At 50.9% G+C, this 15,735-nt stretch overlaps 3 protein-coding genes across 6 annotated transcripts; 1 reads left to right on the top strand and 2 right to left on the bottom strand.

Annotated features, from left to right (window-relative positions):
• Window positions 1–236: 236 nt before the first annotated feature.
• On the top strand, window positions 237–10,470 carry CCDC107 (coiled-coil domain containing 107; the record flags this gene model as incomplete). 3 transcript variants are annotated; one of them, XM_082656496.1, is made up of 6 exons in its annotated part: window positions 237–355; window positions 1,001–1,070; window positions 7,299–7,696; window positions 7,785–7,945; window positions 9,672–9,732; window positions 9,821–9,915. In XM_082656496.1, exons 3-6 carry the CDS (start codon window positions 7,591–7,593, stop codon window positions 9,913–9,915), a joined length of 423 nt encoding a protein of 140 aa, XP_082512622.1. In that variant the 5' UTR covers window positions 237–355; window positions 1,001–1,070; window positions 7,299–7,590. The 3 variants fall into 3 exon arrangements, with proteins under 3 accessions (XP_082512622.1, XP_082512621.1, XP_082512620.1); XM_082656495.1 differs by lacking the exons at window positions 237–355; window positions 1,001–1,070 and adding exons at window positions 10,008–10,120; window positions 10,204–10,470 and having other exon boundaries at window positions 7,406–7,696; window positions 9,821–9,911; XM_082656494.1 differs by lacking the exons at window positions 237–355; window positions 1,001–1,070 and adding exons at window positions 10,008–10,120; window positions 10,204–10,470 and having other exon boundaries at window positions 7,408–7,696; window positions 9,669–9,732; window positions 9,821–9,911.
• On the bottom strand, window positions 1,025–4,715 carry SIT1 (signaling threshold regulating transmembrane adaptor 1). Of its 2 annotated transcripts, XM_082656498.1 has the most exons (5): window positions 2,565–4,715; window positions 2,302–2,437; window positions 2,157–2,215; window positions 2,008–2,069; window positions 1,025–1,916 (listed from the first exon to the last, which is right to left on the bottom strand). In XM_082656498.1, exons 1-5 carry the CDS (start codon window positions 2,638–2,640, stop codon window positions 1,683–1,685), a joined length of 567 nt encoding a protein of 188 aa, XP_082512624.1. In that variant the 5' UTR covers window positions 2,641–4,715; the 3' UTR covers window positions 1,025–1,682. The 2 variants fall into 2 exon arrangements, with proteins under 2 accessions (XP_082512624.1, XP_082512623.1); XM_082656497.1 differs by having other exon boundaries at window positions 2,302–4,715.
• A 12-nt stretch (window positions 10,471–10,482) lies between the features above and the next one.
• ARHGEF39 (Rho guanine nucleotide exchange factor 39) lies at window positions 10,483–14,187 on the bottom strand (the record flags this gene model as incomplete). The annotated part of the gene is made up of 9 exons (XM_082656500.1): window positions 10,483–11,009; window positions 11,193–11,281; window positions 11,535–11,764; window positions 11,927–12,055; window positions 12,307–12,377; window positions 12,977–13,095; window positions 13,357–13,477; window positions 13,744–13,838; window positions 14,050–14,187. The coding sequence occupies 9 exons, from the start codon at window positions 14,185–14,187 to the stop codon at window positions 10,994–10,996; spliced, it is 1,008 nt and encodes a 335-aa protein (XP_082512626.1). The 3' UTR covers window positions 10,483–10,993.
• Between the last annotated feature and the right edge of the window lie 1,548 nt (window positions 14,188–15,735).

Raw genomic sequence — 15,735 nt, 5'->3', positions numbered from 1 at the left:
TTCAGACAGAGTGAGTCCGCTAGGTTCCGCGAACGGGGGAGGCGGCAGCTCTCAGAGCTACACGGCCAGTGCTTCGAGAAGCCCCGGGAGACTTTCGGGGTCAGCCCCGCACGGTCTGGACTACATCTCCCAGCATGCTGTGGGCAGGGCAGCATTACGCCTGCGCAGAGGTGGTGACGAGGCCGCGTCGCACCAGGCGGGGGCGCTCGGGGCTTGGTTCGGGCGCCGCGGAAGCCCGCGGGGAGAGGGAGATCGGGGAGCGGAGGTCGGCTTCCTAACTTGGCGGCGTTTGAGACCTCGGCTGCGGCTCCCGGCTCGTCCCAGGAGGTTGGCGGGACCCCTTGCTTCTTCCAAGGTCAGGGCGTCACGTCTCCCAGGCCGCGGACACGTTGAGCCGTCTGTAGCGCAGCAGCCCTCAGAACCCCACATCCCGCTGCCCGCGGTTCCCCGCATCCGGTGCCCGCCCCCAAAGCCATCTTCCCTCCCACACAGCCCCAGCTGCCTGCCGTTAACCGCGACCGGGGCCTCTTCTGGGGAGGCCCAGGTTGGGGGTCCTCAGAGGTCCAGGAACCCTGGAGCATTTGGGTTATTGTGTGTGCGTGGAGAGGCGTGTCGCCCTTCTCATTGGGACCACCATGCTGGTCTCAGGCTCAAGGTTCCCTTCTCTGTGATTTTCTCTGGGACTCTTAAGTAGGAAGGAGAGAAGTTTGGAAGTAAAAGCCTCAGCTTCCCCTTTTTTTCTGCTCAAATCTCAGTAGGGTCTGTCAAGAGAGCTACAGAGGCTGTAGGGGAAAATGGCCCAGCCCTCAGGCTGTGGATGATGGCCCTGGGGAAAGTAGGTCAGAGGGTGGGAAACTTGCAGACCGCAGGTGATGGGAGTGGGGAGGCTCTGTGTGCAAATCCTGGGGACGTTCCCGCAGCAGCTGGGCTCCGGCCTCCACCCGTAGCACCCACCCCTGCATCACTGATGCTGCGGCCCTTCTTGGCCCCTCTTTCCCAGGTAGACGCTCCCAGAAGTGCTCTGTGCAGAGAGCAGAGGTCACCGCCCCACCATGTGGAGCCTGTTGCAGGTGTGTGGCTTTCTAGGTGAAATCTAAACACTTTTTCAGAAGTTTTATTTAAAAACTTGGGCACATAACAGAGATGGCAGGATGGAGACTGGTATTCTGCCAGGGTTCTCAAGTCAGAGACCAGGCTTGGGTTTCTCAGGTCACTGAGCTCCAGGACCCCTCCAGCTTGTGGGCTCCTGAGGAGGATGCCCATCTGTGTCCTCTCAGACTCTTACCCCCCCCCCCCCACTTCTTGTGTCTGAGGAGACACTGTGGTGTCAGGGGTAGACTAAGAGGCAGCCAGAGTGGGGAGGATCGGGTTAAGCTCCGGAAGGAGTGAGGACCTGGGAGTTTGGGGGTTGAGAGGAATAGATAGAGGGAAAAAAACGGTGGAGAGGGGCCACTGCCTTTGCTTCCTCCACCCTCAAGAAACGGGGGGCCTGCCATTCCTCTGAGATGTCTCCCTCACAGCTCAGATAGGAAGTTCGGGGAGCATAACTCCTGTGACTGAGCAATGGCTGCCTGTCTTTAGGGGGTGGTTGGGAAACAGTCATGCCCCAGACAGGGTAGCAGTAACCCTGGCAACAGAGGAGGCGGGGGAGTTGTATGCCCCACTGTGCCAGGCCCTCTGTCTCAGCTGGGTGCAGGCTGGCTGTTGGCGTAGGCCTGGTCTGGAAAGGAAGCCCGGGCTCTGCGGGTCTGGGCACACACTGAGGCGTAGAGCTCCGGCTCGGGGCTCGAGGCCTGGGGCTTTGGCTCAGGGTCCAGCACCACCTCCGAGTACTTGATGGGGCTTCCAGGGCTGGGGATCCGGCCCTGAGGAGGCCGCAGCTGCAGGCTGGTATAGCGCATCACCTCCTCTGCAGCCTGGAGTTGCAAGGCTGTTAGAAGTTCACTGGACCCTTGAAAAATCCCCCACTACCTTCCCTCCCCTCTTCTTCAGCCACAACTGACTCACCCTGGCAGGGCCTCCAGGTGTTGGATTCTGTTGGTCTGGCCCCGGTTCTTGAGACAGTCGTCCTAGGACAGGGAACAGGAATCTGGTCACTTCTTGTTCCTCCCCCTGCACCCTGGCCACTGTGCCCCTACCCTCTGAAAGCTTCCTACCTGTCTGTAGATAATGCAGGTTCCCGTACAGAGGGACCTCTTCCGCAGACTCTCCAGGCCTGCAACACAGAGTTTAGGGGATGAGAGGGTGCTTGTTGGTAAGGGGGAACGCTCGATCAACCCATCTCTATTGCCCCCCACTCACCGTCCCTGTCCCGGATGGTTCCTGCTCCAGCCACTAGTCCATTGGAATAAGTGCACAGCCAGTGAGATGAGAAGCAACAGCGTCACAGCCCCTAAGAGGGCCCATAGTCCCCAGGCCTTGGTCAAGGAGGGGATTCCTGTATTTGTGAGAGGATGGGGGTGTGTGTGTGTGTGTGTCACTGCCCAGCCTAACCCTCCAGGTCCCAGCTGGTGGGACATGGAGCCACGTGACCCCTCCCCCTGCCCCTGTCCCGCCCAGCTCACCAGGCGCTAGCAGCTCCGTGTAGTTGTCACTTCTGCTCGGCGGACCTGGTGTTGCAGAAGCCGAATTTGCAGGCATCCTGCCCTGAGCCAAGGGGTCAGCCTGATTTATGGCCCAACACAGCTGCGGCAGCCCCCTTTACTCCCACCCCTCCCTGGGCCTGGCCCCCCACGGCTCAGCACCTCCAATACGGGTGGTGGCAAAGTTACTGGTTTCCGGGGAGGAAGGGGGCGGGGAGGGATGAGTGAAAGAACAAAGACACCACCCTGTGCCTGCACCTGCACTACCCAGCAGTTCCTGGGCTTCCGCCCCCACCCCCATCTCTCCCCTGTACCCTGTAGCAACTTCGGCCAGAGAAGAGGCAGGCCTGAGTTTACTGAGCCACTGGGCAGGTGAGCTCATGAAGACCCCAAGGCGGGCAGAAGTGGCATGAGGCGGGAGCGACAAGACAAGGAAGCCAGGCCTTAGGACAGAGATTCCTTTCTGCCACAGGGTGTATGCCTTTTCTCTCCAACTCTGAGTCCCATGACAGAGAACAGAGAACGTATTCCTCAGTGAGCATGTTTTGAAGTGCAATGTGATGAGGGGGCCCCCTGGTACTTACAGTCCCACTACACCCTAAGGCTGACCCGAGGGGCGTGTGTTAAGATGACCTTTGTCGTTGTTATTATTATTGGTATAATAGTTTGGGGGCTAGAGGAAGCTTGATTCCCTCCCCCTGGTCCACTTCATCCAAACTGTCCCTAGGAGCTGTCAAGCTCAAAAGTTAGCTGATTCAGATCCTTCATAGTTCTTAACATGTACACCCTCAAATGTTTTACATCAAACATTGAAAAGGGTTTACTTCCCCAGATCTTGATTTTTCAGTGTCCTTCACCAATAAAGACAGTCAGGGTGTCATGGAGAAATGCTTGGCTCTGGGTCCACTCTCAGGAAAGAAGTAGAATGAAAGCTCATATCTGACAGCAGTGATGCACTTGAAAACTAATTAGGACCCAGAAGGATGCAGAGGCAGGGTGAAGGGCTCTACTGGCACATTGCAGCACACTTTGGACCTCAAAAAGGAAGATATTGGGTTACACACATTGGATGGAGGAAAAGAATTCATGAACCCAAGGGTGCCTTTAAAAACACAGGAGCGGGAGTCAGGGAAGGAAAGGTCTTCTTTAGAGAAGATGCCAACTGTGAAGTGTAGTTGTGCAGAATTAGAGAACCACCATCTGCTACCCACAATGCCATCACTGAGCCAGCAAGAATCCTCACGGGTGGTCAAAGCCTTTGTTAAGGAACAGGGTACCAGAGACAGACCACTTGTGATGATGACAGGGAAAGGGACCTTCATCATGACATTCACAGACACCTCTTGAACCAAGTGCCCAAAGTGATGTTCTGTGTCCCTAATGGGATGCAGTGGGAGGAACTCTACATTGCCCATGTGATGTCCTGGACAAAAATGTTCAGTGGGAATCAAATTATGAAGAAACAATTAGGCAAATCTAGAATGGGGGACACTCCACCAGACAAGTGACCTTAAGCTTTCCTAAAAGTCAATATCATGAAAAACAGAGATGGGGAGGGACAGGAGCAGTGTTCTAGATTGAAGATGAGTGGGGGCTGATGGATGTTTTCATTGCCTTGGGGATGCTTGTGCTTTCATGCATTATACATATGTCAGCAATCATGAAATTGTGCACCTTTGTTTGTACTTTATTGTTTGTCAGTTATACCTCAATAGATGTATTTTTTAAAAGAGAATTTTTTTCTAGGTTAAAAAAGCCTGAAGCTAAATGACAGTGTATGAACATTAATTGAGATTCATATTTGGAAAATAAATTTAAAGATGGCTTAAAAAAAAAAAAAAAGTTAGCTGAATTAGAGCAACCTCTGCCCCAGATCTGTCCTGGGAAACAGCCCTGTGTTTCCACTTGTTTGCTTCAGGGAGCAGCAGAGTACCTGCCCTGCCCAGAAACAGCCCAACCACATGGGAGGCTGTTGATGTGGGAAGAGGGATTTAAGTTCCAAATATAAACCTTAGACCAGAGGTCAGAGATCTGTTTTGTCTGGCCCATACAATGTTTTTTAAAAATTTAAAATCATTGCAGTAATGTGCCAAGGATGGGGATGGCAGGAGAGATCCTGCCCCTCCAGGCAATAAGAGGGTATTGTCTGTAGAGAATTTAAAAACAAAACTGACTAAAAATCAGTGTCCTTTTTTATTATCACCAAGTTTCAGCAATTCTAAAAAATGTCAGTGATAAAATATTCCTTTCTCAAAAATATTTTGTAGATCTACATTCTAAATTGTTGTAGTTACTGATGAGTTTTAATACTACTATATAAGCTTCAAATTAGCACATTTATATTACTTATCCTTTAGAAGTTTTCTAATCTACGACTTCCCTGGCAGTCCAGTGGTTAAGACTCCATGCTTCCACTGCAGGGGATGAGGGTTCCATCCCTGGTCAGGGGAATTAAGGTCCTGCCTGCGGTGTGGTGCGGCCAGAAAAAAAAAAAAAAAAAAAAAAAAAAAACTATTATAATCTACATGGAAGTTAATCTGTAGAACGCCCAGTTATACAACTGGCTCCTGACACAAACAGGTTCATTTTACATGTGTTTATAGCCAGAATTAGTTCTTAACCATTTGGAGTTATTCTTTGGTTTGGGCACAATTTCTGGCTCCTATGATATTACACAGTCCTGCATTTAACCAGTAGATTTACAATGAACAATGGTAGCACAGTGATTAAAAAGTCAAATAAAATGACGTTGAGTTACTTTAATTCTGTCATTCTAGGTGATCACTTAGTTTTTTTTGTTTTGTTTTTTTTGTTTGTTTGTTTTGTTTTTGCGGTACGCGGGCCTCTCACTGTTGTGGCCTCTCCCGTTGCAGAGCACAGGTTCCGGACGCGCAGGCTCAGCGGCCATGGCTCACGGGCCCAGCCGCTCCGCGGCATGTGGGATCCTCCCGGACCGGGGCACGAACCCGTGTCCCCTGCATCAGCAGGCGGACTCTCAACCACTGCGCCACCAGGGAAGCCCCAACCACTTAGTTTTTATTTGTATTGAAAATTTCTGGAATTTACTGACAAATGGAATTTTAATGAATCTTTGCCAAACATCTTTATGTTTAAGACTTTCTTTTCCTATTTGTATGTCTGTTGCTTGATGTGAAAGAAACTTTTTTGATATGAAAATTAGTAAAAGGCATTATTTAATCAACTGTGCGTGGAGATTGACAAATCTAGCTGTATTCTCTATTAAATAGGAATATGCAAAAATTACTTTTGACGAATTTGCAGAAGTTAACTTTAAAAAAGAAATTAGAGTTATCCATTACTCAGGTTAAATGTAAGTATAAGTTTTTTGCCCCTTTCTCAAAAAATACAATAATGTAACTAAGAAATATTAACCCATTACCCTTTCTTGTTCTGTAATGTATATTTAATTTTAACTATTTTTTTTATATCGTCAAGATTGTATCTACAGAGTTCAACAAAAGAAATAATTCACTGTTTGAATTTCTGGCCCTTATTAGTTTCTTTTCTGGACACTATTGTTTCATTTCCTGATTATTACTGAAAATAATTTTGTTATATAGAAGAGGAGACTTTTTAAAAATCTCTCAGGTGTCAAATATGCTAAGTCTGCCACTGATTCCTCGTCAACATTTAAAAACTGGAGATTTCCAAATTTTGAAATCCCGATTTGTTGATCTATTGGAAAAAAATCAGAAGAGCTGGCAATAGTGGGCCCAAATTCCCTAAGGGCAACAATCAGCTGGGGCCCATTTATCCTATTACACCTGGCCTGAACCACTTATTTACATTGATTATGTCAACTGGCTTAGAGTCGAGGATTGGACTACTCTGCTCTGCAGCCCAGGCTGCCTCTGGGTGGTCGGCTAGTCAAATAGGAGAGGCAGGATTCTAGCCCAGGCAGAGATCAAACCTTATCGTGAGGCTTCACTGGTGGCGCAGTGGTTGAGAGTCCGCCTGCCGATGCAGGGGACACGGGTTCGTGCCCCGGTCCGGGAAGATCCCACATGCCGCGGAGCGGCTGGGCCCGTGAGCCATAGCCGCTGAGCCTGCGCGTCCGGAGCTTGTCCTCCGCAACGGGAGAGGCCACAACAGTGAGAGGCCCAAGTACAGCAAAAAAAAAAAAAAAAATTTATCGTGTTACCATGCTACACGATAAATGGTGGCTATTACAGGCACTTGCCAGATGGAAAGGGTGGGGAAGAGGAAGCCGTCGCACGAAATGGGAATTGCATAAAAATGATACAGTGATGTATTAGGCCACAGGAGGAACAAGTAGTTAAGGGGAGGAATAAGACAGTAGCTCAGGGGTGTAACAGGGGTGTAACTTGCTACTTTCTAGCAAGGTACAAAAGTAGCCGCGCTGAGAATGAGCCCCGTGTGGTTGGTGCGCACTATGGCGCACTGCCTGCGTAACTATAGAAGTAGACGGATGACACCCCCACCAACACGCCGCTCGGCTCTCCCACCAGTTGCGGGATCGCTTCTTGGCGGCCTTAACCGTGAGAAGCAGGGAAGGTCTAGCGTACATGCGCACGCGGCACTCTCTGCCAGAGGTCCGGGGACTTTCCCCTAGGCGCAAAGAAGGAACTAGTCCCCAGTTCGTAGCCTAGGAAACAGGCCTTCAGCGCAAGCTACGTGGTAAGTCTCGCGGTCTAACCTTTTATAGCTCCAAGGGGAAACTTATTTTTCGGTTAGGGTGACGAAATTGGTGGCGTGGCAAATAAAAATCACTTCCAGTTATAATCTTCTAAGACTGTACGCTTCTGGAGACATCCTGGCTAACAATACCTATATAGAGGTAAGAAATGAACTAATTTCTTAAATGAACTAAGCTGGACCCACAGTGCTATGCAAATAGGCCTGGCCCCGCCCACACACTGGGTGGGCGTGACCTTCCTGGGAAGCCGGGAGCTGAACGGGCTCGGGAGCGCTCGGGTGCGTCCGACCTACGCCGGCGTCGCCTCGGTTCTCGCGGTGTCTTCCTGCAATGGCGAGCGTGGTGTCGCTCGCGGGTTCGCTGGGGCTGCTACTTGTGTCAGCGCTGCCCGAGGTGCTCGGAGACCGCACCAGCCCCGACCACCGGGCACACCCAGGTACCAGCGAGGGCAGCTGGAGGGAGGCTGGGACTGCCCACAGGCCCCAAACCCCAGCTGTACTGACCGCTTCTGCCCTCGTCTTCAGGGGACGCCGCCCAGGTCGGCCCTGGGGCCACGGAAACCCGGCGGCGGCCGCCGCCGCCACCGCCCAAGAACCAGCGCGAGCGGGCCTGGGCCGGGGCACTGCCCTTGGGAGCGCTGTACACCGCAGCCGCCGTGGCTTTTGTGCTGTACAAGTGTTTACAGGTGCGGGACGACCAGGGGTGGGGATACCCCGAGCCTGAATCTCCCAGGGGGACGCTATGGTACCAAGAAGAAGACACATTTTCCCTTCAGTCTGTAAAATGACAAGAGTTCCCTGGCTTTCTAAGATTATGGGGTTATTTTGAGCATCCAGCGTGGTAGTGGATGTGAAGGGCCCTTGGTAAATTGTAAATAAATAATGATCATCACATTTAATCCTCCCAACAATCCAGTGAAGAGGTTTAGTCACTTGCTCAAGACCACCCAGAGCTAGTAACTGGTGGAGCTGGGATTTGAACCCAGCAAATGTCCATACTACAGTAAGTGCAGTTCCCGGTGAGATTCCAACCTTGGCACGAGCAGTTGATTACTGTAGCCAAAGTGCTTTTAGAGTTCGAGGTAACAAGCAGTCTCAAGTTCTCCTTGGGAAGGAGGCCCTGCAATGTGAACTGACAGTATATTGTGGTGGATTGAAACTGTTGAAATGGAAAGTAGTACCTCCCAGGGCTCTCCCTTTAGCCCTGGCCCTATCACTTACTTGCATTGGAATATAGAGGGCTGAGCCAATTTGGAGATGATATGAAACTAGAAGGGATGGCTAATCGTGATCCAAAATAGACTTGACAGGCTAGAATGAGGGACTGAATATAATGATGAAATTTTACAAGGATAGATAATAAATTCTATTCTTGGACCCAAGTATAGTATGAAAGAAACATAATTTGGCAGCAGTTTATTATTTGACAAAGTTCAGTTGTGTGATGTGATAACCCACTTCCCAAATCAATGCTAGGAAGGAGGTATTGTGCTTTATTTTCTGATCAGAACACTCCTGGAGAATGTTACTCTCTTGAGGGCACTGTTTTAAGAGCAGTACATGCTCTTAAAACAAACCAGAGTAAAGCAACTAGAGAAAACCGTGTCAAATGAGCACTGACTGCAAAAGATTGGCACTATTAAACCACAGAAGACGGGGTATGACCAATTTCTTCAAATTCCTGAGGGGCTATCACGTTGAAAAGATATGATTTTGGAAGGCTCTGATCAGTACCATGAAAAGAAGATGCACACAGGACAGTTTCTGGCTTTGTGTATAAACTAACAACCAGAACTTTATCAAACTGATGACAGCTGCTCCTTCCTGGAAGTGTTTCAGTAGACTAAACAACCACGTGTGGGGCATACTGACATGTTGCTTCCTGTCCTGGCTGAGGAGCTGGACTAGTTGTGATTATGATTCTCTGAGGTAAAAACCCACTAGTTTTGTCTACCTGAAATTGTCCTCCTCCTCCTTCTGGCTTTGGAGACTGCGGTAATTTATTTACTTATTTTTTTGTAAATTTATTTATTTTATTTTGGCTGCATTGGGTCTTCGTTACTGTACGTGGGCTTTCTCTGGTTGCAGCAAGCGGGGGCTGCTCTTTGCTGAGGTGTGCAGGCTTCTCACTGCAGTGGCTTCTCTTGTTGAAGAGCACAGGCTCCAGGTGTGCAAGTTTCAGTAGTTGTGGCACGTGGGCTCAGTAGTTGTGGCTCACGGGCTCTAGCGCGCAGGCTCAGTAGCTGTGGCGCACAGGCCCAGTTGCTCCGTGGCATGTGGGACCTTCCCGGACCAGGGCTCGAACCCGTGTCCCCTGCACTGGCAGGCGGATTCCTAATCACTGCACCACCAGGGAAGCCCCAAGACTGAGGTTATTGAGAACCTCATTGCCCTTGCCTTTTTCCACAGCAGGGGAAAGATGAGGCTACTTTTCTCCAGGAGGAGGCAGGCAAGAAGGATTCACTGCAGTCAGGTGGGTTTTGCAGAAGTCTGTACTTGGGGGGGATTAAGGGACAGCAGAAGGTTGGTAACCATTGCTCTCCTTTTCTCCCTTACCCCAGAGCAACAGCTGGCCCAGCTGACACAACAGCTGGCCCAGACAGAACAACACCTGAACAGTCTGATGGCCCAGCTGGAGCCCCTTTTTGAGCGGTAAGCAGAGCAATGACCCTGTGGCCAGGGGAACTTGTGGTAGGTGGGAGAGGTGGGCACAGAGATTGGGCAGCCTCTGAGTGGACATATCTGCAGTGTGACTACCCTGGCTGGAGCCCAGCAGGAGCTTTTGCACATGAAGCTACAGGCCATCCACCAGCTGCTACGAGAGAGCAAACCAAACAAGGGTGTGGAGGTTCCAGAACCAGGTACAGGGTTGGGAGGTGAGAGTCTGGTGGAGGTAGAGACAAAGCCTCTCAGACTGGAACATGCCTGATCTTCCTCTTCACAGAGGCCAGCACACCCTTTCCTGAGGACTTATCTATAGAGGAGGACGAGGAAGAGGCTGGTGACAGTCAGGCCTGGGAGGAGCCCCTAAACTGGAGCACAGGGACGAGGAACCTAGCTACTCCCAGGGAAATGGAGCAGGGGCTAAGGAGAAGATGCCGGAAGGCTGCAGCAAAGGGCCCCAGTCACAGCCCCCACCGGGAAGGAGGGACAACAGCTGACAGTTTAGTAAAACAGAGTCTGTTCTTGTGACTGGATGATCCTGTGTGCTTTTTCCATTCCAGCTGGTCACACACACACACACACACACACACCCATACTAGGTGCCTAAAAACAACTGGGCCTTCTTGAAAAGCTTCCCTTATTAGGACATAAAGAGGCTGTCTTCCAGTGCAGGAGCTGAGAAGACAGAGGGAGCTCCAGTCCTTCTCTTTGTATTCCTGAGGCCGCCGTCATGCCAGCCTTCAGGGCACAGAAACCCCTTTTCTCATATTGCATAGCTGAGATAAAAAGCTTCTCCAAAAAAGAAAAAACTTTACTAAAATCCTGTGGGAAAATAAATTATAGAAACTACATACAACATAAAAATAGCTGGTTCAGCTGAGGTTCAGTTGGGTCAGGTTTGGTGTCCGGATTCTCAAGAGCTGTTCAAATGACATGGCGTGTCTTGGTCTCACGCAAACACAGAATGACCCTTCTCAAACTGTGAAGAGTCTGTGTTTTGTTAGTACTGAAGAAGATTCCTTTGTACTCCCGACTCTGAGGTATCCTGGACTCGAATTTGTAAGATTCCTCTAGTTCTTCTGGCTGCTGTGGAGAGAAGATAGTTCAGGCACTGGCATGAGCACTCTATTCTGACAAAACCACCCAGGGTGTTGGATGGAGGAGTGGGGTGAGGGGTGCGAGTGAGTTCCAGACGTGAGAGAGGCCCCAAACTGCTGCCTCCAGCTCGTGGGCCTCACCACAGCACTCTTCTGAAGGAAAATAACTTACCTGCTGGCCAAAGTCAGACTGCGGTACCAGTGCGACAGCTCCTCCTGGTCTGTGGACATAAGCAGTAGCTTCTCGTGGGGAAAGGACAGCTAGGGAGAGACCACCTCTTAGCACATGGCTCAGAAATGTCCAGCCTTAAGCTAAAGGCCCTGCTGTTTCCATTGAGGTAATTTAGGGCTGAAGTGAGAACCAGGTATGAACCCCAAGCCCTACTATGCTCTCAATGTAGGTGGCTCAGTTCCTGTGAGGGGGGCCCGGGCCTAGGAGATGAATGGTGCACAGGCACTTGAGGTATATTTTGGGCCTCTCCTACCTCACCTAGGGCTCTCGCCTGTTACTTACGCTGAGCAGTCCACCACAGGGGCCTCCTGAGTGGCCAAAGACCCTGTGGAGTTGACACTCAGCCATGGGGTAGAGGGCCTGGCAAGCAAAGGTGCCACTCTGCAGCAGGTGCAATGGAGGTCGAGGCTTGGCCATGAGGAGTGCATCAGAGAAGAGGAAGAACATTCGGGGCCGAGGCTCCCCTCGGGGAGGCACCACCAGCAGCCAACCCTGGCGTAGGAACCAGCGACCTGGGGGATGGGAGAGCTGTTATTCTGGTGCAGCTTCAGGACTGTGATGCACGGAATAGAAGGAAAGGGAGGCTGACGAAATGGGGGGTATGTGCTGGCAAAAGAGAGGATGGGGGGTAGGAAAAGGGTAGTTTGAGGATTGAGGGGAAGCACACAGACTACCTGAGATAAGCCCCTTTGCCTGCCGTCCACTGAGCAGAGCCTGGACACGCTGGAGGTGCTGGTCATTCTTCTGTTTCTGACTGATGGTGTGGACTCTCTGGGCAGTGTCACTTATCCGCCGGGCAGCCCCTGGAATAATATTCCATGCCCCACTCCCAACACAACTTTGACTTTGGGTGAATGGTGGTGGTGAAAGACAGGCTATTCCAGAGAGGACCAGGGTCAGAGTCTAACTTCTTAAAGAGTATGTAGGGCAATAGGAACATTGTATACAAGTCATTGGAAGATAGGGGCATATCAGACATTGTTGGAGGTCAGAACCAGAAATGGATACAAGAGAAGCAGTCTCCAAGGACTGCTGTGGAGGAGCAAGAACATACTTGTGAGCTGTTCATGGTCAGGGCTGTTGGGACCTGTGTTTTCAGCCAAAGCAATGGCAAGATTCTCATACCTGGAATTAGACAGTTGGAAGTTACGAGGGGAAGTAGAGCTGGGCAAAATTTCCTCTGCCTGACACACAGATCACCCCCTGTACAAACTTCAGTTGCAAAGCCAGGAAAGACCTGCTTGTGGCTATTTTATCCCCCTCTTTCATCTGAGACTCAGAACCTGGGTTCACACCACATGGCCCTCTTCCATTCCACATTGAAGAGTCAGAGGGGCAGACTGACCAAGGTTCAGGAGGCCAGATCCCAAGGTGAAAGTTAATCAACTTAAGGAGGATGCTACAGACAACTAAGTTCTTAACTCATCCGCAGGGACAAATTCTAAGCTAGGCGAGCCTTTCATCTCCAGAAACCCTGTTGCTAACCTTATTACAGGCCCCTCACTTCAGTGTAAGTTCCACAATCCCAGCTAAGGGCCTGAGGCTGCACAGCCCAGGTACTCCAGTGGGTTCACATTTACTCTTGCAAAAAGTTTTTGGGAGCAATTTGTCCCAGGAGAGACACAGTGGGACAAATCCCATGGAATCCCACAAAGCTGAGAGCAGCAATCATACAGACTCAGTATTCCAAGAGAAGTTGGCTGTGTCAGGGTGAGTTCACTCACTGCTGGAGCCTCTGCAGAGGCAGAGGGAGCAGGTCCTGGAGCTGAATGCCCCCAAACTCAGGGCGACCTTCCTGAAGTCGCACAAACCTCCGGAAACGTTTGTTCTTCTTTAATTGCTCCTAGAGTGACGGGGAAAGAGTTGGCAGCAAGGAGAGAAGCCTCTCCTACTATTGTATTCTTCGGTGTACACACCCCCAGCCCTCAGGAAGCTGTGTGCTCCTGAGAGAACCCCGTCTCCCTACAGGGAACTTAGTACAGAGCTGGACACCCACAGGGCTCTATAAATGCAGGAACAGTATAAATGAAGTTTGGGTCTGCAGATGAAGAGGCAATGTATGGAGGAAGAGGGGAAGGAGGACTTGAGGTCATCTTCAGGTTACCTGCAGGGTGGTCCGGGACCTCTCAGCGTTGGCAGCAAATTGGGTGTAGAGCTCCAGGTGGGGGCAGAAGCCCTCCAGCCCCTGTCCCCAGCGCCCTCCTTCGAGGTAGGGAAGCAGCTCTCTGCGTAGGTCAGGACAATAAAAGAGCAGCCCAAGAACTACTCAAGCACCACCTCTTTTAATTCTCCTACCCCTGCCCCGGAGGTAGTGCTATTACCCCATTTTACGGGTGGAGAATTGGGGCAGATTAAGGCACTGGGCCAAGACCACAAGTGAGGTAACTGGCAGACTCCGAATGTGAACCGGGGTCGCTCCGACTCTGAGCTCCGTGCACTGCCAGAGGCCAGAGCTCTCCCTCCTTTCTCTTCCCACGCCCCTTCTACTCACTGGCTGGCGCCGTAAATGAGCTCCCAGGGCCCAAACAGGGCCTGGCGCTCTGGTGGTCGCAGGGTGCCCTTGGCTCTCAGAATCCCCACGAAGTACTGCGGAAGGAGAGAATACCGGCATGCAGTCCGCAGAAACATGAAGCCAGTGCCAAGGCGCCGCTAGAAACTGTGTAAGTCGGCCTGAGGTCCCTACGTGCAGGCGTCCAGGTCAGGACCCACGGTACCCCAGTCAGGGTCACCGACCTCGTAGGGGCCCTCTCACACCCAGGGGTCCCCGCCCCTACGGGAGGGTGTGCGGGCCCCGCACCGTGGCCACCAGCCCCAGCTGTTCCTGGTAGCGCCGCTCGGTCTCCAGCAGCTCCCGGGCAGTGCAGGCGCGTTTCCGCTCCCAACGGGCACGCTGCTCTTGCACCGGGCACCGTACGCTGGGGCCCGGGCTTTCCATGCCGGACTGGAGGGTCGGTACTTCCAGCCGCAGCCCGCCGGAGATTCAAATCCCAACGGCTCAGAGGGCGGGGCCGTGGGGGCGGGGCCTTGGAGGGGAGCGCGCCCTCTGGCGCCTAGAGGCTGCGCGCAGGACGGAGCATGCGCAGCTGCCAGCTGAACCGCATCAGGTCACCGCCAGGGCGGCGCTGCCGGTGTGCGGCATCTTTCGGGGCAGGGCAGGTTGGGGCAAGTGGGTGGCCCTCCTTTGAGTAGCACTAAGTTGGGGCAGCAGCGTGGACTTTGAGTCAGGAGAGTTGGGCGTTTAGACACGGGCAGGGTCGCAGTGCCCCACCTGTAGAATTAAGATTCTGTCCTGGGCCCATGCCAGACACCGGGGTCCAGTTGTCCCCAATGCTTTTATTACTAGGAATCCTCACGGGTCACCAGGTTTTGAATATTTTGGCCCCCGGAAAAGTTGATAGGCTTTAAGTCACTAACTTGCTTTCTCTTTCCATACTGATCCAAAACCTGATAGCCAGTTAGCTTCCGGTCAGCAAGTGTCAATAACTAACATGGTGGGTCGGAATTGCTGTAATTCTGGCCAAAAGCTTAGAGTTGATGAGTCTGTGTTACCTAGTCCAGAGATAAAATGTACCAGATTTTCTTTACTTACTTAGGTCTTTTTGAAAACTGGCAATAGCCTTGGAGGGTAAATTAGCAGTGCCATTTTGTCAGTATGCATGAGATATCTTAAAATGTGCCTACTCTTCTAACCCAGCAATTCCACTTCTAGGAATGCATCTTAAAAAATAGATATGTGGACAAAAACATATGTACTAGGATGGGTGGCAAGATGTTGTAACAACAGAAAACTGGAAATCACTTAAATGCCCAATGGTAGAGAATTGGCTGGGAAAATTATGGTAGAGCCATTTGAAGAATAATATGAAAGCATTAATGATGTAAAAAAGCTATCAATATGGGAAAACACATAGTGTATTGACGAGAGAAAAAAAGCAGGCCATAAAACTGTGTACAATATGATCTTATTTAGGTAGTATATCTATGACTGGAAGGATAAACAATCGAAAGGTGATTGTGGCTTTTATCTCTGGGTGATGGGATCAAAGATAATTCATTCAACAAATATTTATTACGCACCAAATCTGTTCCAGGCACTGGCCCACTGAGGGGGTGAATGGGATAAATAGGGTGACTTTTAAAATTCCCTTATACTTTTCTGCTTTTTCCAAGTTTTCTGCTTGAGCATGCGTGCATTACTTTGTAATTAGAAAAAAATGCTATTAAAAAGCAAAATGTTAGAAACTTTAGACCCTATTCCTACCACTGAGGACTCCTAAGAATCTGGGCCCGAAGCCAAGAACCAGGGTATTGTCAGGATTCTGAGGCCGCCTCTAGCTCTCTGACATTCTAAGTATGCTGAGGAAGGAGAAATGCTGGCCTTAGATCAGGGAAAAACTTGAAGGGCTCGATGGAGGCAAGAGAGAGTTTGGGTCAGACTGTACCTTGGACAGGTCACAGGGGAACTGGTGATGCCACATAGGTG

Source organism: Grampus griseus (genome assembly GCF_964374135.1).
Source record: "Grampus griseus genome assembly, chromosome: 6".
Lineage (NCBI taxonomy): Eukaryota > Metazoa > Chordata > Mammalia > Artiodactyla > Delphinidae > Grampus > Grampus griseus.
The sequence above is the reverse complement of the archived record's forward strand: the minus strand, read 5'-3'. Positions and strand labels throughout refer to the sequence as shown.

Bases quoted from the DNA above. Each gene is read 5' to 3' on its own strand.
- SIT1 (XM_082656497.1), bottom strand. From the start codon at position 2,519: ATGTCCCACCAGCTGGGACCTGGAGGGTTAGGCTGGGCAGTGACACAC. The intron at 2,070-2,156 runs GTAGGAAGCTTT...TCCCTGTCCTAG, and splicing joins CCTGCATTATCTACAGACAG to GACGACTGTCTCAAGAACCG. The intron at 1,917-2,007 runs GTGAGTCAGTTG...TTGCAACTCCAG, and splicing joins CACCTGGAGGCCCTGCCAGG to GCTGCAGAGGAGGTGATGCG.